Genomic DNA, 25,244 nt, shown 5'->3' with positions numbered 1-25,244 from the left:
TCCGTCCTCCATCCTAGAGGCAGGGACATCCGTCCTCCATCCTAGAGGCAGGGACATCCGTCCTCCATCCTAGAGGCAGTGACGTCCATCCTCCATCCTAGAGGCAGCAACATCCGTCCTCCATCCTAGAGGCAGTGACGTCCGTCCTCCATCCTAGAGGCAGCGACATCCTCCCTCCGTCCTAGAGGCAGCGACATCCTCCCTCTGTCCTAGAGGCAGAGACATCCATCCTCCATCCTAGAGGCAGTGATGTCTGTCCTCCATCCTAGAGGCAGAGACATCCATCCTCCATCCTAGAGGCAGTGACATCCGTCCTCCATCCTAGAGGCAGTGATATCCTCCCTCCGTCCTAGATGCAGTGACATCCAACCTCCATTAGCTTCACAAGGGAGGGCAGATCTCCAGCAATAGCAGCATAAAGCTGATTCCTATGAGGTCAGGTATGCTCCCTTTCTCCTCCCCATGTTCTCCTCCCCACTGACCTCCTGTCAGTTCTTACTCTTAACTGTCCCTCTCAAGGTCCCTCTTTACTCAACCACTCACTCATTGCTGTCCATTTGGAACTGACTCAGAGCTGACCCTCCATTGGGTGCAGGGTTGTAAATCACACCAGAGATCACCCACCTTTCTCCTGATGACCTGCTGGGTGGATTCAAACTCTTGAGAGCTGCCGTGTTAGGATTTGGTGTCTAGCTGCCTGTGGACTACACTACAGGAACTCCCATTTCTTTACCAGGTTTGATAATTCTGTGGGATTGCCACACAGAACTCACACAATTATTGGATTTGTTAAGGAGACAACAGGTTACTTATTTCAGGACCACACAGATTCAGGACCACATAGGAGATAGCTTTTCGGTTGGGATAACATCTTAGCTGTGCAGAAAGGCTGCCTTCTCTCCCTGACTGTTGGCCTCAAAGCCTGGCCTCTGCCTGGCTCAGGCAGGATCAGCGATGATTTCTTCTCTCTGCCAAGCATGTACACTCCCACTCGGCCAGGAAGCCTAGGTCCAGAATTGCCGCGCTCAGCAGGCATCCATCTTTTCACATTTTTTGGAATGGGAGCCTGCAGCTTGGTCTCACACTGCTCTCCAGTTTTCAGTCTCCATTGCCACTTCTCCCCAGTGTTACAGGTTTCCATTTCAGGTTCCTACTGCATCTTAGATCCAAAGGATGTGCTGCACTTTCGTTCTTCCTTCTTGACGGCAGTGAAAGACCCATTTTTCTCAATTTTAGCCTGATAGAATGGCAGAACTGGGTAATCTCATGTTAGTTAGTGCATGATCTCACCGAGAGGTGCAATTTACATTATTAGCAGTTGGTCTGATCCCATTGGTGGGCAGCACACATCTCTATTTGCATAGTATAGTCCTAACATAGCCCAGTGGTGAAAGTAGCAAGGACAGTGACTTAGAAGAGCCACATTGACTAAGTCAGTGCAGCACTCCTGCCAGGACTTGCTGACGGCTTCCTGTCACCTGAAGTCCTTCCCCTCTGCTGTCTAAAGCCTTCTGTCCTTCAGGATCTGGCCCAAATGCTGCCCTCATGCCACCACAACCCCATCTCCCTGCAAGGTCTTTCCTTTCCTCCCCTGAACTCCTCTGTCCCTCTAATGGCCTGGGATTGAAATGCAGATGATCTTCCTCTTGGTAAAGACACATGGAGTTTCCAGACTCATTTCCTTATAAAATGGGACAATCCTGCTACCTTGTGAGGTGGTTATGTTGAATACTGAGAGAAAAATACATGAAGAAGGTAATTTTTTTTGACAAAAATTACCACAGGAGCTGAATAATAATAATCCATTCCATGAATATATCACATTTTATCTATCCATTCTCTTAGGGTAGGATTCTGAAGTCAACATGAAAAGCAAATATTAGAGATTGTTGTTGTTACATGCCACTGAGTTGGTACGTATTCATAGATGACTCTCCGGTGGGTTTTCAGAGGCTGTAGATAGCACAGGAGAAATGCTCATCTTTCACTTGCACAGAATCTGGTGAATTTGAACCACCTGCTTTGGGTTGACAGTGCAGTTCCTTACCCACTAGGCCACCAGTTGCTAGTATTATGTGTCATCAAGTCGCCTGCAACTCATAGCGACCCTCTACAGCAGCTCTGAGGCTTGCCCTGTCCTGAATCAGTTTCATTGACTCCGACACACCAACCCCCATTGCCCCAGTCACTGTATCAGTCTCTCTCATCTGGGGTCTTCCTCTCCTATGCTGTCCTTCTACCGCTCCGAGCATGATGCCCTTCTTCAAGGATCAGTCCTTTCTGGCCACATGCCCAAAGTATATGAGATGGAGCTTCAAAATTCTAGCCTTCGAGGAGAGGCTTGGTTTCGCCCTCTTCAAGACAGACCTATTTATTTTCTTGTAGATCCATGGTATGTTCAAGACTCCTCCAGCACCACAACTCAAAGACATCAATTCTCCTGTCATCCTTAGTCATTGTCCAGTTCTCTGATGCATAGCAAGTAATTGCGGAGACCATGGCCTGGATTAGGCACACCTTAGTCTCTAGACTGACATCGTTGCTTTTCAGTATTCTGGAGAACTCCCTGACAGCAGATTTTCCCAGTGCAACTCATCTTTTGATTTCCTGATTGCTGGTGCCAAGAGTTTGATTATGGAGCTGAGCAAGCTGTAATTATTAACAACCTCAATCACTTCTCTGTCTATCATGGTGCTGCCAGTTGACCCAGTGGTGAGATTCTTTGTCTTCTTGATGTTGAGCTTTAATCCATATTGAAGACTATAATCCTTGACCTTCTGCAGCAAATGCTTGTGGTCCTCCTAAGTTTTGCAAGCAAGATTGTGTCATCTGCATAACGTAGGCCACCAGAGAGCCCTTGAATGATTTGTCCTTCCTGTTTGTTGTGTGAGTTTTTAAAGCTTTTGCATGGCTCTGTATTAGCTCTTGAAGGTTTCAATCATGGCCCTGGACAAGCCAGTCATTATCCCTCTGCTGAGTTCTATGTGAGTAATCAAGAAGCCTTTAAAACTAATCTTTTCTTCACAGGACAGCTGCTGGGGGTTGAATTGTCTGTTCATATGTAAGCATTACTTATTAGTTCTCTCTCTCAACTGATAAGGTAATTGATTCCATAACAGATGTGAAAAGTTCCGTTTCTGTTTGTCTTGGGCTCCTCACTCCAGCACAGACCTGTTGCAAAGCAGGTTGGATGACTGACCAGTGGTCTAATCTCCTTTCTTGCAGATTGAGTCCAAGAAGCACACGGCTAGCTCACTCCTAGTATGGCCAATGAAGAGGATGACCCAGTCGTACAGGAGGTAATTTACTGGTTTCCAGCCTCTTCCTAGGGTGACAGGAAGAAGTGCGTGGCCCAGGTCGGCAAGCAGCAGGGTTGGGTCCCTTCTAGCCTCTTCAGGCCATCCTGGGTTCTCTTGACCTTCAAGGGGCCTTCCACTCCTGCTGTGCTCTCTATTGGATCCCCGCCCCAATAGCTGCATGCTGACCCTCACTCCTTCTGGTCTCTGATCAAACATTGTATCTATCAGGCTCTCCCTGACCACCCTTCCTCATGTGACATTCTCCTCTTATACCCCTTCCCCAAGGACCCCTTGTATTTGGCCATAGCACTGATCATCTCCTAGACATAAGTTGATTGCTTGTGACCATATCCTTCCACTAGAATGTAAGCTGCCTGAGAGCAGGGGTTTTGTCTGTTTATCACTGTAATCGCTGGAACCTGACACAGTCACTGTAAAAGTGAGGATGGTGAGACTTTGTCTCACATGCTTTGGGTATAGGAGAGCCCAGTCCCTGGAGAATGACACTGTGCTTGATAATTTAGAGGATCAGTGAAAATGAGGCCGGCCCTGAACAAGATGGACCCGCGTAGTGGCTGCAGCAGTGGGCTCAGATTGCCACTGGTGGTGAGGATGGCGCAGGACTGTGTTGTGTTGCACATAGGGTCACTCTGAGTTGGAACTTCCCATTGGAGCCTGACAACATCTTCCTCCTAGCAAACCATCTAATTGGCCACTCAGGAGCTTCCTGAGCTAGGCAGCTGAGAGGATGTGTTTCTATTGGGCTGTGGTGAACCTGGGTTTACGGGCCAGGCCCATGCTCGTTCTGATGCCCTGGGAGTGGTAGGGAATGAGTCTTGGACTTGACTATAGAAGCGTCCAGATTAGCAACTCTGTTCCTTTGAGCTGGTGTTCCCACTCCCCTAATCTTCCTCTCTGACCACTCACAACCCCTTACCTGAAATTTGAGTGCATGCTTGGGGTATGTTGAGCTGTCGTATTTTGTATCCTGGTTAAATCTTCTTTTCTTACTTCCTAGATTGACGTGTACTTGGCCAAAAGTCTGGCAGAGAAACTCTATCTGTTTCAGGTATTTATGGAATTTGAAGTTAAGAGTGGGGTGTGGGGTGGACGTGAATGTGGGGGAGATGGTGTGGGTGCAGTAAGTCACTGGCAAAGACTGTGGAGACTTGTCATCCTTGCCTAACGTCTGCGTGCAGAGCATGTGTTGTTCTTGCTTTACTGAGTGAACCTCTTAACTTGAAGAGGAGAAAACCAAGGCAGTGGCCTCATGAGAGACAGACAGTGTAGAGATTCAGAGCTCAACTCTGGCGTCAGACTGCTGGCTTTGATGCCTAGCTTCTTTGACACTCGGCTGTGAGCTGTGGGCAAGTTCCTTAACCACTCTGCCTCACTTTGCTCATTTGCAAAGTGATCCCCTGGGGTCCCTGTGAGGATTGCAAGAGTCCGTATTAAAAGTGCTCAGAACTTTACCTGGCATAGTTAGCATTGATTAGGATAGCCGTGTTATTATTGAGCCAAACAACTTTATTGAGATATAATTCACGTCCACACATTTCATCCATTTATGTTTGCAATGCAGTGTATTTCACTGTATCTGGAGGGTCATATAATCATAATCACAATCTAATTAATTTTAGGACATTTTTGTTTCAACCTAAAAGAAACTTTCCCTTTTGGCAATCACTTCATGCCCCCCTCTTCACTCCCTTCCTCAGCCCTGTTGTTTTATTTCATCTGACTTGCCCAATTTGTAGCTGACCTCCCCAGCAGGGTTTCAGAGGCAGGAAATCGCTCAGGAGGAGATTGCCCATGCTTTTTCTATGGAGCAGCTGTTGAATTCAAACCATATGCCTTTGGGATTGCAGTGCAGCTTCTTACCACTGGACCACCAGAGCTCCCATCCTCAGCCCTAGGCTAATCTACTAATCTACACTCTTTGGCTTCTTCTGAACATTTCATCTTCACAGGATCTTAAAATAGTGACCTTTTACGTGTGGCTTCTTTCACTTAATGTAATGATTTCAAGGTTCATCTGTATTATTGCCTGAGCTAGTCCTTTAGCGAGCCCTGGGAGCTGCACTGCCATCCCGAAGGCGGCACCTCTCTAGCAATTCTAATCTGTAAGAGAGAGAGATGGGCAGTTTCCCCCTGTATGAGTTTACAGTCTCCAAACTCCCGCTAGAGTCAGCTATGAGTAAATTCCTACTCACTGGACATGAGAGAGAATGAGAATGAATGAATGAGAGAGAGAGAATGGTCTGTTGTTTGGAGATACCTCATTTTGTTTGCCCATCATCAGCCAACTCCATAGCTGATGCTATCTCTATTGCTTCCCTGTTGTAAATGATGCTGCAGTGAACATTAATGCACAAATTTTGTGCGGCTGAAGTAGAAATGCTGGCTGGTGGGGTAATATGTTTAACTTTTTGAAGAACTGCCATACTGTTTTACACTCTCACTAGCACAGTTATAAGCATTCTCTGTAGGAGAATGTGAGGCAAGGGCTGACAGATAACTTGCAGGAGGAGCCTGTGGACTCGGGGAAGGAGAGCTGGTGCCATACCCGCCATGTGCTGTGGGCTTCTCATGGGGGGTGTCTCCACCTGCTTCCTTGACTGCACAGTGGCGGTGGCCACAGTGAGCCCATGTGTGGCCAGGGTGTCAGCTCAGGGTTCTCAGCAGCCCTGTGAAATGAGGACACCCAGGGAGGACAGAGCTATGCCCAATGTCTCATAAATGGCAAGGTTGAGACCAAAACCCAGGCCTGTGATTCCAAAGCCAGTGTTTGTCACCACCCTCTTTCCTGCCCTGAGGTCAGCAGATCAGGACTTCCAGGGTGCTCTGAGGACATGTCCCAGCCCTCATCCTCTTCTGGGGCTCAGCCTAGAGCACCCATGTTTTAGGTGCTCTTCCTTGCCCACAGCTGCCTTTGCTCTTTCTGGCTGCTCCAAGCTCCAGTCTAAGAATCAGGAAGGGGTACTATAGCAATTTAAGTGAGCTTTTGGGACATAACCCTTTCTTGGGCAAGAATATGTTGTTGTGTGTTGAGTCAGAACCAAGCAAGAGCTGACCCCTTGTGGGTTTTCAGAGGCAGTCAATTATATAGGAGGAGATTGCCCATCTTTTTTCCTATTGAGCATCTATCTGGTGGATTCGAACTACGTGTCTTTGGTTTGGCAGTGCAGCTTCTTATCAAAGTGTGAGCTCATTTTTATAGCAGTCGTTTTACCACTGGAGAGCTGAGGCCCAGACAGCACTTTATCAGTGATGGACTACCTCCTGTTTCTCACACTCATTATTATAGGACAGTTCATACACTTAATTAACAAAAGGAGAGACAGTGATATAGTGAGTTCCTATGTGGCAAGCATCCAGTGTCCATGATGACCAGCCTTTGTCAGTCTTGTTTTTCCTTGTCTGTTTTCTGGGAACGGGCACCTGAGATTAGGGCCCTTACTCTTGGCTCCTGGAGGTTCCTAGAACCTAGTGGGGAATACTCCAGCTCCATGTCCCTAGAAGGCAGGTCATTCTAAAACTGCCTTTTGGAAGGAGGGTAGGGGAGCCAGTGAGAAAAATGGAGCTGCAGACAAGACCAGCGGCAGAGCCATCTGGCCAGGCTAGTGGTGGCTCTGGGGTCATTGGGCCTCTGCTTGAAGTGGGAGGAGTGTGGCTGTTGATCCTCAGCCAGAAGCCCAGGAGTTCAGGCTGGTGGAAGGCTGAGCAGGCTGCACTGATGACCCCCTTTTCTGCCCCAGTACCCTGTGCGCCCAGCCTCGATGACCTACGATGACATTCCACATCTCTCAGCCAAGATCAAGCCCAAACAGCAGAAGGTGAGCCTGTCCTCTGAAGTTGGAGGTGGGAGATAAGGGGAATGGAAGCCCAGTGAAAGGGGCAAAGAAGAGTTGGGAGGTGAATCAGAAGCTTGTAGGTTCTGGAAAGCTGAGCAAGGGAATTGTCATGGAAGAGGGATGAGAAGCTCCCCTATAACTGTGGAGCTTAACGCTCAGGATTAGTGAGCAGGATGGAAGATGTGGGCCCCATACATCAAACACCTGAGGGGCCGAGGAGACAAGACAAGGATGGGGAGAACCGGAGATGCCGCCCGATCCCTGGGCTGGCCCGGCCTGAGTGGGCAGTGCTGCCTGGAGATGATCTTCTGGTCCTGCCAGCTCTGCTGTTTTCAAGAGCAGTTGGTAATGAAGATTTCTATAATTCTCTTGGTTTTAAAATGTTGCCACCTAATTTATATCTTTTCGGCGTGGGGACAGTAAGAGCGATGTGCCCATCATAAAAGCCCTCTGGTATTTCTGCTGGTATTTGAGCGTGTGGCAAAAACCACATGGTTCAGCCTAGGGGCCACTGGAAAAGGACATGTGTCATCCTGCTTCTAGGCAGAGACAGGATTGCCAGGGGCTGGTGTATGAGGTGGCCACAGTGAGCTTAGGGGTTTTCTCTGAAAACTGTCCCTTAAAGAGAGTACTCATAGCAAGACGGGGTATATGTGTGTGTGCATGTTTGGTTCCTCCAGGTAGAGCTTGAGATGGCCATCGACACCCTGAACCCCAACTATTGCCGCAGTAAGGGGGAACAGATTGCTCTGAACGTGGATGGCACCTGCACTGATGAGACAAGCACGTACTCTTCGTGAGTTGCCTGGCCCCCGAGCCCTCTGAGCTTTGTGGTTGTTGGATGACAAGAGTATCTCTCTCTTTCGCTTTCTCTTTTTCTCCCTCTGTGTCTTTGTCTGTGTCTGTTGCAGTCACTCGCCTGACTAAGTTCTTTGTGGATAATGGCCCTAGACCATCACCATGTCTCTCTTGGTCCTCACGACCTGACAAAGCCTGATCTTTCCTCCCCAGCTCTCCTCCTAAGGCAGATATAGGTTGCCCTTGGTCTTGGTCCCTGGCTGTCGGTTTTAAGATGACGTTGGTGGGGTGGGTGATGCTACCTGGCACTGGCTCTAGTCTTCCTACTCCTTGAGAGCCATTCTCCCTGTGCCTCCAGGAAGCTGATGGATAAGCAGACCTTCTGCTCCTCCCAGACCGCCAGTGACATGTCCCACTACGCAGCTGCACTCTACAGGAAAGGTAAGGGGGCTGGGCCTCCTTGCTTTCTGTTGGCTCTTGGTACCTGACTGGTGGCTGTTGGGTAGGAGGAGAAACAGGAGGGGCCCTGGACAGGGAGGGACAGTACCTATCCTGGCCTGCTGCTCTGCCTCCCTGCCTATGGGACACCATCAAGACAGTGCAGGCTGTGGAAATCATGTGTGTGGAGCTAAGTAGAGAACTGTGAAGCAAGGCAGAGATAAGACAATAGAGCTGAGAGAGGGCTAACCATCGACATGATTTTTAAAAATTTGTCAACTCGTTTAAGGGTCGAGGGCGGGTGCCTCTCCTAAACACACATGCAAGACAGACTGTCAGGTGGTTGGTGCCCAGGCATTCACTTATTTTCTTCTGATCACGCACATTCCGTCCCCACCGGAGTCCAGAGAGCTTTCACAGGGCCACATGGACCCTCAGCACCCCAACTTCCTTGCTTCTAGTCTACCTGAACTTGATTGGAATCATTGGTCTTTGTACTACCCGTGAAGAACTGTGCGTGCAGCCAGGTTCACAGGGCGAGCTACCGATTCTGTCAGAGGCTGGGGGGAGCTCCTTCTCCAGCTCCATCATGTCCCTCCATTTTTACTACTAGATTCCTTATGGCACAGTGAGCCTCGGAAGTCTGAACTTGAATGTTGGAGTCAGGCTCGTGAGGTTTAATGTGAGGAGAGAGCGGGATGTGTGCTTGGTGTAGACCCAGCCCGTGTGGCTGTGTGATGGCAGAGGCCCCAACAGCTTGCTGAAGGATTTGAACACAGGCCTTAAGCTCATGGGTTGGATCTGGGTCATGTGCTTGCTCTGAACGCAGGCCAAGAGTGTCCCCCAGCCCCAGGGCTGTAGTATCTGTAGGCTGGGAAAGAAGGCTGGGATATGGCGTGACCCTCAGCCCAGGCCTTCAGGGGTGTCCTGGACCCTTGGGAAGTTCCCTGGAGCCGCGCTGGGTGGGCCAGCCCCAGTTCCTAGAGTCGGGTTGCCCTTCTTCCTCCACCAGGTGAGCTCCACCTGACACCTTTACATGGCATCCTGCAGTTGCACCCCAGCTTCTCCTACCTGGATAAAGCCGACGCCAAGCACCGTGAGCGGGAGGCAGCCAATGAAGGTGAGCCAGCCCCCAGCCCTGCTGCTGCCTGCCTGTTTGCATGTTGGCAACCTGAGTTAGGAAAGCCCACTGAAGGGATTGGATTGTAGGGTGTGCTTCTGTCCATAGGAGGCTGTTTAATGGCACTCCAGCCTCACGCTAGATGCTAGTAGCATCCTCTCCCCAGTTGTTGGTGCCAGGAATGTCTCCACACATTGCTAGCTATCCCTGTGGGGCAGAGGGGTTTGTGTGTAAAACCCTTGGGTGTGAAACCCTGTGACTTAGCAAGCATCTAGAAGGAGATCCACAGACGCCCCTCCCTGAGACCCCACCTCCATCCCGGTGGGGTTGAGGGTGCAGAGAGGTTGGAGGTTCACCAGTTACTGCGAGCCAGGAACTTGTTTCTCTTGTAGCAGGAGACTCTTCTCAGGACGAGGCAGAAGAAGACGTTAAGCAGATCACGGTGAGTGCTGGCCCTTATAGAGAGGCAGGCTGGGAGGAGCAGGGCTGACTGTGGAGCGGCTGCCTGATTCAGCCAGTGCTACAGGGGGTCTCGGCAGGCGTGGGGCTCCAGGGAGAGAGGCGGTTACTCAACATCTGTTCTCTTAGAGCTAACCCTGTTTGGCCTGCTTATCCCAGCTTAAGCAGGGATGGCACCCCTGCTGGAGATGAGGTGCTGGGGCTTGGTTGGGATTGCTGGGGAAGAGGAAGTCGGGCCACAGCAAAGCTGCCTGGGAAGGACATGTGGTGCACAGATGAAGAATCACTATTTTAATGTACCTGCTCCCATTGATTCCAGCTCTTAGCAGCTCTGTAGGACAGAGTATTTGCCAAGGCTCTAGATCTTAGGAGAGCAGACTGCCACTTCTTTCTCTATTTTACTACCAGAAACTCCATTATTTTAAGATTCTTAAGAGAACTGTGGCCTCCCCTTCCTAGTTTATGCTGTGTTCATGGGTCCTGTCAAGTCATTCCAGCTCCTAGCAAGCTGCAGTCCAGCAGAGTGAAGCGCTACTCTGTTTAGGGTATTGAAACACCAGGGGGTGGGGTGGGGTGGGGGTGCTCAGCTAAGAACCTAAAGATGTGTGACCCGAACCCATCCGGTGGCTCTGAAACGAAGGGTTATCAGATTCTGTAAAGATTACAGCCCAGCGACGGGGTTCTGCTCTGCACGTAATACGTGGGGCTACTGGAAGTCACAGTGGATGGCAGTAGGGTTGGGTTTTGCTGCTAAAGTGTGTCTAGGTTAAAACGAGTCCATTGAGAGACTTCCAGGAGCAAGGGCGCAGGTTACACACTATGGATGCCTTAATGTTTGTCCCAAATTGAAGATGGACCAGTGTTGGCATGACTGGGGTCTGGCCTAGTGCTTGTCCTCGTTCTCAGTAGCTTGCCAGACGACCTCAGCCACCACACTTGTCCTGGGAGCTCACTGGTCCTCATTTAACAGACATTCTTCTGCCCTCATGCTCTTGAGATCCTCATCCTCTGGGCTTTGGCTTCCCAGGAGTGGACAGTCTGGTTGAAGCCCCCACACAGGTCCCCGCACAGGGGAGGTGAGACAGACCCTGGGTCCTCAAGGACGCTTGGTGACAGAGACCCAGAGCCGACTGGCCTGAGTAGAAACTGGCATGTTTGTAGTTTGTTACTGAATGGGTCAGGTATAGTTTCAGGAATGCTGATTCATTCGGACTCAGTGTTCTGCCTGCCTCTGTTGGCCCCCCTTACAGGCAAAGTGTCTGTCCCCAGCTTCAGGCCACATCTCTTTAAGACTGCTGGGAAAGAGAGAGTGCTTTCTCAACTAACTAAAGTCACAGAGTTAACTCATTAACTCAGCCAGTCTCTGAGCAGAGGACTTGGCGCTCTGATTATCTAGTGCTGACCTGTGAGCTAGCTGTTCCAGTGACTGAGTATGTGTGAGGGTCTCAGGATCTGGTTTCTCCTGAACTGAAGGAAACTTAAGTTTCCCAAAGAAAATGGAGCGGTGCTTTTCACAGTGAGAAGAGACTGGATGCCGGGCCAGTAGTGATAAAGGAAGCGTGCTCCCTGGCTTGAGTGTGAGGAGGGCGGGAGAGGGGATCGGGCCCCAGGGGTGGGGTCCTCCGCCCTGGGCAGGGTGCAGGCTGAGTGTCTCCTCCACTCCCAGGTGCGGTTCTCCCGGCCGGAGTCAGAGCAGGCCCGACAGCGCCGCGTGCAGTCCTACGAGTTCCTCCAGAAGAAGCACGCCGAGGAGCCCTGGGTGCACCTGCACTACCACAGCCTCAGGGTGAGCCCGGGGGTCGGGAAGCGGCTTCAGCTCACCCTCAGCTCAGTTCCAGTCCAGCTGTAGCCCTTGGGGTTCCACTGCGAGCATTTCAGCCCTTGGTGTTTGCCCATGTTACGGGCATTCTCCTGGCGTGTGCCTCATGAGTAGGAAATGAGGGGTTTTCAGCCTTGCCCCCTGAGCTGGACTCAGAGTGGGTCTGGAATTGGTCTTGCAGCATGGCCTTTGACCATGGCCACTTAGTGTGTGTGCACATCTGCCACATGGCTGTGAGTCCCCATGTATTCACGGGAGTTTTTTTAGGTGCTCGTTTCATCTTATGCATTGATTTCAGAGCCTAATGACACACTGAGTGACAGAAGCATTGAAATAATAGCTTTTGAGGGTTCCCTAGAATTTTTGTAGAGGAGGAACAACTCGTGATTTCTCTGGAGTTTTTCTAATGTGTGACCTCAGGCAAGTTAACTAACCTCTGCCTCTCTCGTTCCTTCTCTGTAAAATGAGGATTAAAAGAGTCTCTTCTGTAGATTCTTTGGAGAATGGCGGGAGTTAGCATGTGTGTGTAGCTCTCGGTGCTGGGTAAACGTCAGCTGTTCTGACCCTTCCTGTCATGTTCTCACATAGCACAGGACATGAGTCCCAGGGGCTGGGGTTTTGTGGTCTTAAAGCCAGAAGGGAGGCTGTGGGGTCCCAGCCCCAGAAGTTAGTTACCTTTAGTGTTGAGCTCAGGAGATTGAAGGTGACACTGTGACCTTTGAGCCAGACAGTGGGTGACTGGTGGGTGGTGGGTGGCAGAGGCCTTGGGCAGGGCCAGGGCCTGGGGTGTGTGTGCCTGAGACTGTCCTTCCCTCCTGCAACAGGACAGCCGTTCTGAGTACGAGCGGCAGTACCTGCTGTGCCAGGGCTCCGGCGGGGTCGAGAACACAGAGCTCGTTAAGTCACCCAGGTGAGCCTGGCTGGACGAGACCCACCCCCTGAACCTAACCGTGACCCCCTGGCAGGGTCTCTGTGTGACACTCCTTCCCGACCAGTCCTCCCGTGGAACTGAACTCCTTTCTTTAGTGTTGGGGGTGTGAGGGACACTGAGGAGGGCTGAGTCCTTTGTCCTCTAAGAAGGGTCAGAGGTCGCCATGGAAGGGGTGGTGGTCTGATTTTCCTGTGGCGACTGTCCATCTTGTTAGTGTGCCCTTTGCTCCCGCTTCCCTGTCCCTTTCCTGAGGCTCTGGTAAGGAGATGTCAGCCTGTCTGCAGTGTGCCTGCAGGCTGTTTTCAGGGACACAGCCCTGCCCCTACTCTCTCTCCTACAGTGAATACCTCATGATGCTGATGCCACCTGGCCAGGAGGAGGAGAAGTAAGTAGCAGTGGGCTGGACTCGCCTCCTTCCCCTGGCCCAGCCTGCTCTAACTCTTCCTTCTCTTTACAATAGAGACAAACCTATGGCTCCCAGCAACGTCCTGTCCATGGCCCAGCTGCGCACCCTGCCCCTGGCCGATCAGATCAAGATCCTGATGAAAAACGGTGGGTGGTCCCCTCTGCCTTCCTGGGCACCCAGGCAGATGTGGGATACCACAGCATCTTCTCCTCGCCTCTCATTGTGCACTCGGGCAGGTCCTTAACTCTCTGACCCCTAACGCTTTATCTGTGTAAAGGACACGAGTCAGAGCTGCACATTCAAACACGAACTGTGGTCTTTAATAGCAAAGTGTGTTGACTAGGACTGTGTCATGGTGCCCTCACCATACTGCACAGTGGGGACTGGTCTCTTGATCTCCTGAAAGAGGACACCTTGCTAGACCAGGGGCTGCCAGGACACAGGAGACCCGGGGACCTTCCCCATCACCCTCCTGCCCTGCTCACCGCTCAGTTGGGTAGCTGGGAGGTAACAGAGCATTATGGTGAAGTGCACAGACTTCTAGACCTGCAAACCCTGTGCTCCACTTAACTAGCCATGTTATCTTGTGTGAGTTTTCACACAATTGTAAATTGGGCATAACAATAAATTCTTCCTCACAGAGTAACTGAAGATTCATAGTGTCCAGGTTGTAGTAATGAATGCCAGTCACTGGTATTCGTGATGATGTCATGATTCATGTTCTGGGGGTGCTGTGTGAGCTTGAAGCTATGCAGACTGTTGGTGGGCAAGATAGGGACCCAGACCTCTCCCCTGTTGTCTAATGTCTCCTGTTTTCCTCTCAGTGAAGGTCATGCCTTTTGCCAACTTAATGAGTCTTCTGGGCACCTCCGTCGATCCTGTTGCTGTTCTGCGTGGCATCCAGAAGGTGGCTATGTTAGTCCAGGGAAACTGGGTGGTGAAGAGGTAAATTCATTCTGCAGCTTCCTTATTGACTAATGGGAACATTTACTCTTTATGGTTATTAGTGTGTTTTGAATTTTAATCTGTTTTCTGCCTCTTAGTGTTTTTGTCCTGCCTACATTTTAAGTTCATTTTAGCTGTCACCTGAACTGATTATTTTATTATTCCTTCCTTACAAGTTATATCTCTTTTAACTTTTAATGGTTATCCTGTAGATTTCAGCATGACACATCCCAGTTTAATGTTGTTGGTACTGCCTTTCAAGACATTTCAGACTTTGGGATATTTTGTATCCTGAATAGCTCATGCTGCTGCATTTGCATACTTTACATCTCTGTGTGGAGCCCTGGAGTTCGTTGTATTGTCATTTTGCTAGTCTAGTCACCTCTAGTTTTACCTTTGGATTTTGCCCCTCATTCCTTTCCACATATACAAGGTTGTTCCTGGGATGATCTGCCAAAACTATGTTATAGACATATTCCCTTTGTGCAGGTTTGTCAGTGGTGAATTTTCCTAATTTTTGTTTATGGGGAAATGCCTATTTTATCCATATTCTTTTAAGGACATGTTCCCTGGGAATCGGATGCTATATTGTTATTTTCTTCCAGCACATTGATAAACATCATTGTAAGGGGCCCCCAACTTAGGACGGGCGGTTTACAGCTTCATGTTAAGTAGGTTGAACGCCTCTTTCCCTCACCCCACTTATCCCCAGTTTTCATTATGATGCCTTATGCTGTCAGTGTCTTTATAAATCTAGCATTGTTTTTAAAAAGCAGCAGTCGTGATGTGGTTCTTGTTATGTGACTGTGTCATTAAGTCAGGGACCCTTGTGTTCTGCTCAGATTGTTTTTGTTGACATATCAGCTATCCATCTAATTTTGTTCCTTTGGAGGTGATCCCCCCCTTTTTTCCTTTTGATTACCTTTAAAGTTTCCTCTTTGTTTTGATTTCCCAGTGTCAGTGAGATAAGTCTAGATGGGAATTTCTTTCTTTGTGGCCATTTGAGGTTCATTGGTTTTGAGTTTGTGACTTGATGATGTCTGTCTTTCAGAAGTTTCTGAAAGAAGTGTCTGGGATTACTTCACTAGATTCCATTTCAAGGCATAATGCCTGGCACATTGGTAAATACAGTGTGACTGAATTTATTTCTGTCTTAATGATATTAATTCCATCAAATGGTTTTAATTAAAATATTAATATATTGAGTTATATTACTTTTAAACCGTATCAGCATGCTGTTGCTGTGTATATACCATCCGTTTATACGGAACCGATCCATAGCTGACTCTGGGTTTTAAGAGGCAGTAAATCACACTGGTGGAGATTGCCCGTCGTTCTCACAGAGCAACTGGTAGATTTGAACTGTATGCCTTCAGGTTGGCAGCACAGCTTCTTACCGTTAGTCCGCCAGAGCTCCCATATTCATAGACATGCATTTTCTTTTGGTGAGAAAAATTTGTACTTGGCCAGTTGGACTCAGGTGGTAGTTGTAGTTGTTACGTGCCATCAAGTCAGAGTTTAGATGATCCCAATTTTGTTGGCAACATCCAAAGCGTCATAGTCAGAAGCAAGTGGAACATAGGCCTTCTTCTCTCCATCAGGCCTAAGCAAGGTGTTGACCTTGGCCACATTGGTGTAGAGAGCTTCTTTACAGCTTGTTTGATCTGGTGCTTTTGGCCTTGACATCCACAGTGAACACAAGTGTGTTGCTGTCTTCCGTGGTCAGAGGAAACATCATGATGATCTAGTGGTCAGGCTTGTTTCTCCTGGGGCGCTCTTCTAGGGATACTTGGGCTGCCTTCAGAGTCTCAGCATCTTAGGCTGCTGGAAGGTGGGTGACGTGCAGATCTTTTTTTGTGGCTGTGGTTGTCCTTCAGGACTGTCTTTCTGGCATTTAATGCCTTTACTTTGGCTTAAGTTTTGGAAGGGGCAGGGGCTTCCTTCTTTGCTTTCACTACCGTCTTCATAAAAAGCTAGAGATGCACTTTTGAATTATATTTTAATGTAGTATAAAGTGAACAAGCTCACAGAACTTGGACTGTACTGCAATTAAACTATCAAAACGTGAATTTTATCAAACTTTAAACAAAGAAATTTATTATAAAAAGTCCATTATTACAAAGTTGGTTAGCCATTGGCCCAGTTAATTATTGACCACCTTCAAGTTGAGCTCTATTGAACCTGTGGGCAACACAGCAAACCTTGCTCTGTTTTGTCACTACCACATGGTGGCGCCCTCTCACCACTTGACAGATTGTACAGCAGTCCCTTGCAACTGCTGCTGGTGGGCACCTTTGAGGAGGCTCCTCATTAAATGTGAACACAGTGTATAGATTCATCTCATAAGTGCAGGAAATCTAGTTGAGTCTATGAAGAAAAGCTGATTGCTCATCAGAAGGTAAAGGAACTTGCCAAGCATCTCTCAGTAAGTGAGCCACAGAACTGGGGTGAGAAGTTGAGGCCGGTGACCCAAACCCAGCTTCTTTGCATAGATGTCACTGGTGGTCCCCACCAACCTTGCTGCTCTTGTCTGCAGCCCACACCAGAGCCTAGTCAGTGGTTAGTGTTCTCAGGGTTAAAGTTCACTTGTTCTGCCTGTCCGTGGTTCTCAGTTTTTTGTGCTGTGGTAGACATTGTCCTCCACAAACTAGTAGGGCAGTGGGGAACCACTGTGGCAACTGAACATGCTGGACGGCAGCCAGGTGTCGAGCTCAGGGCTAGACTATGTGGGTGTCAATCCTGTCTCTGTGAATGGTCACGGTGCCATGAGGCAGGGTTGGGGGTTCAGTGCAGACAGGGAGCCTTAGTTGGTTGTAGGGTGGGTTGCAGGGAGAGGGAGGGAGACAGAGCCTTCCAGGACGTGGTGAGTGTGGACCACAGGATAAAGGGTGTGCCTACTAGGCCCTGGGATCTGTAGCTGGAGTTGGATACCCCACTGCCCTGTTCATTCATCTCTGAACCTTGAGTTCTGCTGGCTTTTCTCCAAATGCTTTTTGGACTGTACTGGGGCCTCAGGGGGCCCCCCAGCACCACCTTCTCTCACAGGGTTCACACAACCCCCACTACGGGTGCTGGAGGCCTTGGTGTGGGTATTGTTGCCAGTGTCTGTGGCCACACAGGCTTGTGTGGGGAGACTCACCTTCCAGAGCATCCTTGCACCGGCCATGCTGGAAGGAGGCGTTCAGGGTCTGAGGCAAAGACCATGAGCCCGGGGTTGGGGACATGGGCCCAGGACTAACCTGCCTATCTCCGCTCTCATTACCAGTGACATCTTGTACCCCAGAGACTCCTCCAGCCCCCACAGCGGCGTGCCTGCTGAGGTGCTCTGCAGGGGCCGAGACTTCGTGGTAAGTCCCCGACGGGGCGGTCATGTGGGAGTCCTCTGTGGCAGGCACTGCCCGTTCCACCTCCCTTCCTTCCCCAGGATCCTAGGTCTCAGGTCCTAGCCCCCCATGAATGCCTCTGAATCAGAGGCTGCAGACTAGGGGCTCCTCAGTGGGAACTGGCCAAGGAGCAGGTTTTGAATGAGAAGCATTTGAAGTACTGATGGGATGTTGGGTTTTAAGAATCCTTACTGTGACGCAAGCCTACTTTCCAGCCTGTCTTGAGGCACTGCTGGGTCCCCTTCCCACCCCTACCACCTTCTCAGGTCACCCTGCTCCCAGCGAGCTGTGGCCTTCCTGTTACCTCCTTGCTCACGACAGGCACCTGTGTTTGTGGCTCCTGAGCTGGGCCCTCTCTGAGACTCGCAGGAGGGTGGGGAATTTGGGCTTGAATAAGAAAGAGGCCTCTCTGGACTGGGGCCATGGTGGTCCAGGTGGGGTGGGCTTGAGCCTGGATGGGATTTCCAATGAAGGAAATGACCAGGCTGAGCACAAATGACTGTCCAAGGCCACACGGCCAGTAAAGACTGACCTCAGCCAGGTCAGCCCGACCCGGGGCCCGTCACAGGCCCCTGCTCTGTACCCTTACCCCAGGTCCCAGGACACCCATGTGGGTGTTGAGGGGACAGTCCTCGGACAGTCTCATCTCTGCTCCTCCTAGACATGTGCGTGTTTTCTCTTCCAGATGTGGAAGTTCACACAGAGCCGCTGGGTAGTGAGGAAAGAGGTGGCAGCCGTGACCAAAGTAAGTGTCCTCATGGTCCCTCTTGCCTGAGGGGGGCCAGGCGGGACTCTTGGCTTCCTGGGCCTCATGAGCCTCTCCCCTCCCAGCTCTGCATGGAGGACGTGAAGGACTTCCTGGAGCACATGGCGGTAGTGAGGGTCAACAAAGGCTGGGAGTTCATGCTGCCCTACGATGAGGAGTTCATCAAGAAGCACCCCGATGTCGTCCAGAGACAGCACATGCTGTGGACAGGGATCCAGGCCAAGTAAGCCAGCTGGGTGGATGCTGGGCAGCTGGGTTAGCCAGGCCAGGCAGTGAAGGTGCCCCCAGGGCCCAGGCCCGCGCGCCCGTCTTCCAGCACAGTGCTGCACTGTGTCCCTCGCTGGGACGTCTGGGCAGCTCTGTGGCTGGAGGAGGATCAGGGCCTGTGGGAGACCAGAGGAGAGTCAGCCACGCTGTGTGGCTGGGAGGAGGCTGAGGAGGGACAAGACGGGCTGCTGCTCGGCCACCGGGCCCTCTGAGGAGAGGTGGTCCCGGAAGGAAAGGAGGGTCGTAGGTATCTTTCTGGAGCTTAGGGGATATGTTTTTGTTGTGATGAGAGTTATGGGGAACAGGCAGCTTAAAGGTAAATGAGTTTACCTTCTATTTTTCTGCCCAGATTAGAAAAAGTCTATAATCTTGTGAAGGAAACCATGCCAAAGAAGCCAGAAGGACAATCAGGTTTGTGAGGGTACAGGCCTACAGGGGGAACGTGGCCCTGACTCCCCAATGTCTTTGTCCACATAGCTCAGGGAAGACATCTCTAGCGACAGCCACAGGGCCTGAGAGCTCAGCTCCGAGAGCTGGTTCTGGGTCCCCAGGGGCTGCCAACAAGAACTCTCAGGATCTCCCCTTCACAGGAAGATGGGGGTTGATATATCCTCAGTTCTGTTTCTTGACCCTAAGTAATGTGGAGGTGAGAGGCAGGGGTGAACTCTGTCTTCAGCCCTCACTGGCTTACCTGGAGGCTGGAGGGCTGGGCTGGCCTCAGGGCGGGTGGGTCTTGGGCTTTGCTCTTCAGGTCTCAGCCCAGGGGTCTCTGAGCAGCGCTGCCCCTCTGCCCACAGTGCCTGCCACTCTGGTCTCCGGGGATCAGCGGGTCCAAACCGCCAAAGTCAGGGCCCAGCAGAACCACGCAGTGCTTGAGCGGGAGCTGCAGCACCGGAAGGAGCAGCTGCAGGCCTCCGCGCAGTCCGCCATGCGCATCAAGGAGGAGCCCATGAGTGAGGAGGGCGAGGAGGAGCCGGAGGACGAGGAGCCCATGGACACTGCCCCCAGCGGGGGCTTCAGCAGCAGGCTGGCCAATGGGCTGCCTGCTGGGCGGGCAGCAGGTGGGGCCAGCTTCAACGGGCACCCGCCCCCAGGCACTGTCGGCACCCCGGTGGCCCAGGAACTGAGGGCTTTCGTGGAGGCCACCTTCCAGAGACAGTTTGTGCTCACGCTGAGCGAACTCAAGCGCCTCTTTAACATGCACTTGGCGAGCCTGCCGCCTGGCCACATCCTGTTCAGTGGCATCTCGGACCGCATGCTGCAAGAGACGGTGCTGGCTGCTGGGTGCAAGCAGATACTGGTGCCTGTAAGTAGAGGGGAGAAACGAGGTCGATGGCAGCCCCCCAGCGGATGGGCCCCAGGCTCCCAGTGTGGGCCTACGGGTCTGGAGTGGCCTGTAGCCTAGCTGTGGGGAAGGCAGCTGTGAGAGGCCACAGGGGCCATGGGAATTCAGAAGGTCGCTCACCAACCTTGGTTTGAACCTTGGCTCTCATGGTGTGGCTGTGTGTGACTGTGGGCATGTCAGCCTCTGAACTTCTAGATATTTATCAAGAGGGGGGACTTTTGTTGTATCATTAGATTTTGGGGTGTCTTGAAACCATCACCTGTGTTGCAGGGCCTCAGGAAACGCAGACTCCCTTTCCTGGTTTCTTGCTCCTCTGCCCTGATGATACCTCACCTGTTCCTGTCAGCTTTGCCATTTCATCTCTGGCGTATTTGAGTTCTTTCTGCAGCTGCAGTGATGCAGTTGCAGGTCCGAGGTCACGTACAGGAGGAGATAGAGCTGGAATGTGAGCTTCAGTGTAGCTAGTCCCAAGTGTCAGGTTCTTTGTGCTGCAATGCAGATGAGCTGATGCCTCCACAGAGCCTGTGTCAACCCCCCGCATGGGCTGGTCCTGGCAGGCCCTGGTCCTCGGAGCAGGTGGGCGCCACGGGTGTCTGCCCTCCCTAGTAGCATCTCCAGCTTCAGGCCCCGCAGGTGGCATGGTGGCCAGCCACACCCCAGGCTGCTTCTCCCATTGCTGGAGTGGACCACAAAGCAGGGGTGTGTGTGTCAAGCATTGCGTGTTTTGGGGTCAAGGGTGCTGGGCTGGGGCCTGAGAGCGGCCACCTTGGGCCGCGTCCAGGCTCTGGCAGCACTTGGATGACGTGAAGCTGGCCTTTCCAGTGCCAAGGTCAGAAGCACCTGTGGCCTTAGGGTGATGCTTTCAGGCCAAGGCCCCGCCCTGTGTACGTGAGGAACAGAAACCAGGACAAGAGGCCCCCACTCAGGCTATCTCAGGAGATGTGGCCTCAGTGCAGACACTTAAAGGCACCGGGCCAGTCTCTGCCTCCTCACAGGGCCCTCCTTGGGGAGGTGTCCTCTGGAGGGCACTGAGGCCTAGGACTCCTGCTCTATTTGGTACAGCCCTTGCTCACTCAGTAGAGAGGCCCAGGGATCTTCAGGGTGGTCCAGGGGAGGGTAATGAGGTCCTGGCTCTGAGGAGTGGACAGGTCACATGGGAAGTTGAGGTGGGCTGCCCACAGCAGGTGGACCTGCTGTTTTCACGATGCTTCTGCTTGGCGCAGCTGCAGCCTGGGGTGACCCCTCAGCCACATGGACTCTCCTTGTTTTCCCTCTGAGTGACCCCACCCAGCATAGTCTGGTATGAGCTGGAGGAGATTCGGTCCATCCAGCCCCTTCGGGATTTTGCACATGGCAACAGGAATGAGGCTCAGGAAGAGTGTAGCTCCTGGTTTTGTGGCTTCTTAGCTGTGTGACTGTGAACAGGAAGTGGCGCCCTTTCAGAAGCAAATTTTCCTCTGAGAATGGGCTGCCGTCTGGATTGGTCCATGTGTCTAATGACCCAGGATGATTGCGGCTGAAGCCTCTCGAGTGGTGACTGGAGGTCACTCATCTGGGTTCCCCTTCCTCTGGTTCCCAGAGCCTGTGCTTGGGAGGCCTGTCCTAGACTGACTGGTCCTCAGGGGGTGCTTAAAGAAATTCCTATGGATTCCTTTCATGGAGCTCTGAAGGAAGGACCGCGTCTCAAGACACCTGAGGATTTACCTGTTAACATAGGAGGACACTGGGCTGATGGAGGCTGATCCTCCGCTGTCCCAGCATAGCCAGAGGCTTCTTGCTAGGCATTTCCCTTCCCTTCTCTTCCTGAAGCCCCACTAGGGTGCTGCTGGTCTTGGGAACAAATCACTCAGGTGATCTGATCACCCAAAAGGCCCTACAGCTAGTGCATGGGAGGAGCTGGGATTGGAAACCATGTTTTCAAGACTTGGGCTGGTCAGACAGGTAGGTGAACCCCAGGGCAACAACAGAGAACCAACTCACGCCTGGGCCTTGGTTAGTTTCCCCCACAGACTGCTGCTTCCCCTGATGAACAGAAGGTGTTCGCCCTCTGGGAGTCTGGAGACATGAGCGACCAGGTGAGGCTGCGTCTGTCTGCTGCCATCTGCCCAGGTCACTGGACGTTTTTCTGGAGGGTGGGGGAGTGCCTGTGGGGTGAGCCACCTGCAGTGCACACAAGTACCTTTGGGATTTTTCAGCCTCTCCCAACTTAACATTCTGTCTTCATGTTTCTGTCAAAATTGACTGGACATTTCAGTCTTTGATACGTAAACAACCCCTAAACTGAACTTACTGTCAAGTCAGATCCCAGCTCCGTGTGACACAGCTTAGGACTGTCCTGTAATCTCCTAGCTGCCTGGTCCCTGGACAAGGTTGTCATACTGGGAACGTGAGAGGGCTAGAGAAAAAGGAAAGCCCTCATCCAGAAGGAACGCACAGTGACTGCAGCAGTGGGCTCGAGGAAGGTGGCGATTGGGAGGTTCACGGGATAGGGTGGGGTTTCCATCTGTTGGTCATCGGGCTGCTGTGAGGCTTAGTTGACTTGATGATTGATACCTAAGAACAACAAAGGTATCACTTTTCTTAAAAAAGGCTAAGTGTGTTTCTGCTGCTGTTTGACATAATTAGATATTACCCACAGCTTCCTGCAGTGGTGGGTGAGGCTCTGGACCTGGTGGTGTAGTGTGTTGTGCTATGAACCGAAATGCTCCTTGGGAGAGAGGTGAGCAATCTCCTCCCAGAAGTAGAGCCTCAGAAACCTGATGAGTCAAACCTGGAAACAGTGGGGTTTGCGCTGGGTGACTAGTCCACTCCTGTAAAGATCTAGAGCCTGGAAACCCCATCGGGACACATCTAACCTGTCCTGTTGAGTCACCATGAATTGAAATGCATTCAAAGGCATTGAGTTTAGTTTTTTAATACTGGGTGAATGTGGTAGTGGTGTTGTGTACCGTCAAGTCGGAACTGACTCATAGCTGACCCTCAAGTGGGTTTTCAGAGGCAGTTAATCACACAAGAAGAGATGGCCCATTTGTTTCCCAGAGAGCAGCTGGTGGATTCGAACTGCATGCCTTTGGGATTGCAGCGCCACAGCTCCTTGCCACTAGGCCACCAGAGCCCCCTGAAAGTGTATGTGGGGGGAATGTGTAGCAGGTGAGATATATTATCAGATTTTTAGATAAGCCACTCACCAGTTTATAGTGTTATAACTGGTTTTATTCCACCAGCAGCTCCAAGCGAGAAAACTACTCAGTCTTCTCTCATGTGATTTATAGCTTGAAAAACTCAGTGGAAAAATAATCAAAACTCAATAGAGGGGCAGCTGTTTTTTGATGCTGACTCAGTTACAGTGAGCTATAAATCAGCTGCCTGGGTTTTTGTTTGTTTCTTCCCCTCGCAGAAATACCCGAGCTGCTTTTCCATTCACTTGTCCTTTTGTTTCTGTGGACCTAATGCTTTTATTGCTCTCCATCATTTTACTGAGGTAGAGAGATGTCAGATTGTCCCAACTTAATAATCTTTAGCAGAATCCTTGGGCAAGGACTTTTTATGGCATACGCTTTAGATCGCTAATCTTGGGGACTGTTTTCCAATAATGACCTTTTTTTTTTTTTTGGTATTCAAAGCACCGACAGGTTTTGCTTGAAATTTTTTCCAAAAATTACCGCGTGCGCCGGAACATGATCCAGTCTCGGTTGACGCAAGAGTGTGGGGAAGATCTGAGTAAACAGGAAGTGGATAAAGTGCTAAAGGTAAGTCTGATTTTTGTGTAGTGATAGGAGACGTGATGGGCTTCGGCTCTGAGTCTGTTGCAAGGATCCCCTTCAGGTGCTTTCTTATGGAAAGCCAAAGCCCATTTATAGTCCCTTACCCTTAAAATATCCTTGGCCCCCAAAACAGAAATGACTAGCCACCACAACACTGCTTTAATTGGCCCTTGACTTCTCATTTGCATTCTGTCTACAAATCGTAGCTGTGGTTCTGACACTCTGGCCAGATTGTGGTAACTCCGTGTCCTGCTCCAATGTGCCCCTTTTCTCACAGGACTGCTGCGTAAGCTATGGTGGCATGTGGTACCTTAAGGGAACCGTACAGTCTTGACAGCGGTAGCGCACCCCTAACGCCGACGAATCCAAGCCCACGGCAGGACCGCAGAGCTGGCAGAGGTGGACGTGGAGTCTCGCCTTGCTTCAGGACCACGCTGAGCGGGAAGAGCTCACCATTGCGTGGCCTGGGCCGGTGCCCTGTCCGGAGGGCGAGGTGATCCTTCTCAGTGGGTTGCAGGGTCAGCTTACAATCGTTCTGCTCCCAGAAGAGACCGACCGGAACCTTCTCTGACGTACAGTTTGAAATTCCTGATGTATTTTTGGGGTGGTTTTTTGTTTTTTTTTTTTTCTCCCTCATAATAAAAAGAGCATATATTGACAGAGAGGATGATGAAAATCATGGTTTAATATTTTACTTTTTAAACTTCATGCCAACAAAGTCTAAGTTATTATGTTTACATGACAAAATCTCAAAAGTTTTTAATATTTAAAATACCTAGAAGCCAATATGTAGTCTTGGATTGTCTCTCAAGACTACTGCCAATGTCATTAAACAAACCAAATGGAATTGTTTTACTGTTGGGTTTCTGTGACCACTTTTCAGTAGGTTCAAGATAACCTACTCTCTGTAGCAGTCTCCACTGCTTACTTGAACCCGAGCAAAAAACTAGACTCAAATCCATTTATTCTTGATGTTTGCATAAGGTTGCAGACAAAGCGAGGTAAGTATGGAACAATGTATACATGAGATTATCACACTTTGATGTAAAAATTTTATATTTTGTGTATTTTTAAAATAAATGCTAACACTAAACTGGAATCATGGTGCTGCTGTCTTCAGGTGGTGGTTTTCTGTGGTCTCAAAACATTTCATGTCCGTGGAGGGAAGGAAGCAAAATGAGGAGTGGACAGAGCCTCAGAGTAAGGCTTTGTTGTTTTTGTTAGATGTTACCAAATCAGCTGTTGTTGTTATTGTTATGTGCGGTTGGCAACCCTGCGTACAACAGCTCTGAAGCGTGTCCTGTCCTGAGCCAGTCTCACTAACTAACACACCTACCCCCATTGCCCCAGTTACTGTATCACTCCATCTCATCCAGGTCTTCCTCTCCTGTGCTGTCCCTCAACCCTTTCAAGCATGATGTACTTCTCTGAGGATAGGTCCCTCCTGGCCACATGCCCATAAGTAAATAAGACAGAGCTTCAAAATCCTAGTTTCCAAGGAGAAACTTCGTTTCACTCTCTCCAAGATAAAACCTATTTGTTTTCTTGGTGGCCTATGGTATGTTCAAGACTCCTTTGGTTTTGACTTTCCCACGTGACTGGGTGGGAACCTAAAATGGGATGTGCAAGCTAATCATGGGACTGGTTGAT

General features: G+C 50.6%; 1 protein-coding gene across 4 annotated transcripts; it reads left to right on the top strand.

The window, feature by feature from the left end:
• Positions 1 to 3,257: 3,257 nt before the first annotated feature.
• Positions 3,258 to 23,928, top strand: POLR3E (polymerase (RNA) III (DNA directed) polypeptide E (80kD)). 4 transcript variants are annotated; one of them, XM_006892644.1, is made up of 20 exons: positions 3,258 to 3,299; positions 4,318 to 4,368; positions 7,058 to 7,135; positions 7,834 to 7,949; positions 8,310 to 8,392; positions 9,402 to 9,509; positions 9,902 to 9,951; positions 11,635 to 11,754; positions 12,612 to 12,697; positions 13,059 to 13,103; positions 13,179 to 13,270; positions 13,949 to 14,069; positions 17,335 to 17,416; positions 18,138 to 18,197; positions 18,284 to 18,441; positions 18,835 to 18,896; positions 19,283 to 19,791; positions 21,828 to 21,905; positions 23,454 to 23,579; positions 23,872 to 23,928. In XM_006892644.1, the coding sequence occupies exons 1-20, from the start codon at positions 3,264 to 3,266 to the stop codon at positions 23,926 to 23,928; spliced, it is 2,118 nt and encodes a 705-aa protein (XP_006892706.1). In that variant the 5' UTR covers positions 3,258 to 3,263. The 4 variants fall into 4 exon arrangements, with proteins under 4 accessions (XP_006892706.1, XP_006892703.1, XP_006892704.1 ...); XM_006892641.1 differs by having other exon boundaries at positions 3,264 to 3,299; positions 23,517 to 23,579; XM_006892642.1 differs by lacking the exon at positions 4,318 to 4,368 and having other exon boundaries at positions 3,264 to 3,299; positions 7,115 to 7,135.
• The last annotated feature ends 1,316 nt before the right edge of the window (positions 23,929 to 25,244 follow it).

Source organism: Elephantulus edwardii, unplaced genomic scaffold (genome assembly GCF_000299155.1).
Source record: "Elephantulus edwardii isolate Elephantulus edwardi_28Jun2011 unplaced genomic scaffold, EleEdw1.0 scaffold00117, whole genome shotgun sequence".
NCBI classification, from domain to species: Eukaryota; Metazoa; Chordata; class Mammalia; order Macroscelidea; family Macroscelididae; genus Elephantulus; species Elephantulus edwardii.
This window is presented reverse-complemented; position numbering and strand designations above follow the sequence as displayed.

Coding starts and splice junctions, on each gene's coding strand:
- POLR3E (XM_006892644.1), top strand. CDS start 3,264: ATGGCCAATGAAGAGGATGACCCAGTCGTACAGGAG. Junction 18,442..18,834: donor TGGACAGGGATCCAGGCCAA/GTAAGCCAGCTG, acceptor TTTTCTGCCCAG/ATTAGAAAAAGTCTATAATC. Junction 18,897..19,282: donor GAAGCCAGAAGGACAATCAG/GTTTGTGAGGGT, acceptor CTCTGCCCACAG/TGCCTGCCACTCTGGTCTCC.